We start from the raw sequence: 364 nt of genomic DNA, 5'->3' as shown, positions 1-364 counted from the left end.
ACAAATCCGAGACACAGTGAACTGGATTTTCAGCGAGCAAATGTTGGTTTACTACATCAGTGTTTTCCGGGATGCTTTTTGGCCAAATGAGAAAACGGCACCACTGACCGCAAGCAGAAGCCAAGAGCAATGTCAGGAAACCAAACAGAGAGCACAGCAGAAGCTACTCGAAAACATTCCAGATATGCTTCAGAGCCTTGTTGGACAGCAAAATGCCCGCCATGGTATAATAAAAATATTCAACGCACTGCAAGAAAGAAGAGCCAATAAGCATCTGTTATATGTGCTGATGGAACTGCTGCTAATTGAACTGTGTCCTGAGCTGAGATCTCATTTAGATCAACTTAAAGCTGGTCAGGTTTGA

General features: G+C 43.4%; 1 protein-coding gene across 1 annotated transcript in view; it reads left to right on the top strand.

Moving 5' to 3' along the window:
* SNX25 (sorting nexin 25) overlaps positions 1-364 on the top strand; it is a 90,233-nt gene extending 89,869 nt beyond the window's left edge. The window contains exon 18 of the mRNA XM_023514904.1: positions 183-364. Coding sequence (XP_023370672.1) covers positions 183-364 — 182 coding nt within the window. The remainder of the gene's footprint in view (positions 1-182) is intronic.

This window comes from Otolemur garnettii, unplaced genomic scaffold (assembly GCF_000181295.1).
Source record: "Otolemur garnettii isolate 467f Iridium unplaced genomic scaffold, OtoGar3 scaffold00061, whole genome shotgun sequence".
Classification (NCBI taxonomy): Eukaryota; Metazoa; Chordata; class Mammalia; order Primates; family Galagidae; genus Otolemur; species Otolemur garnettii.
This window is presented reverse-complemented; position numbering and strand designations above follow the sequence as displayed.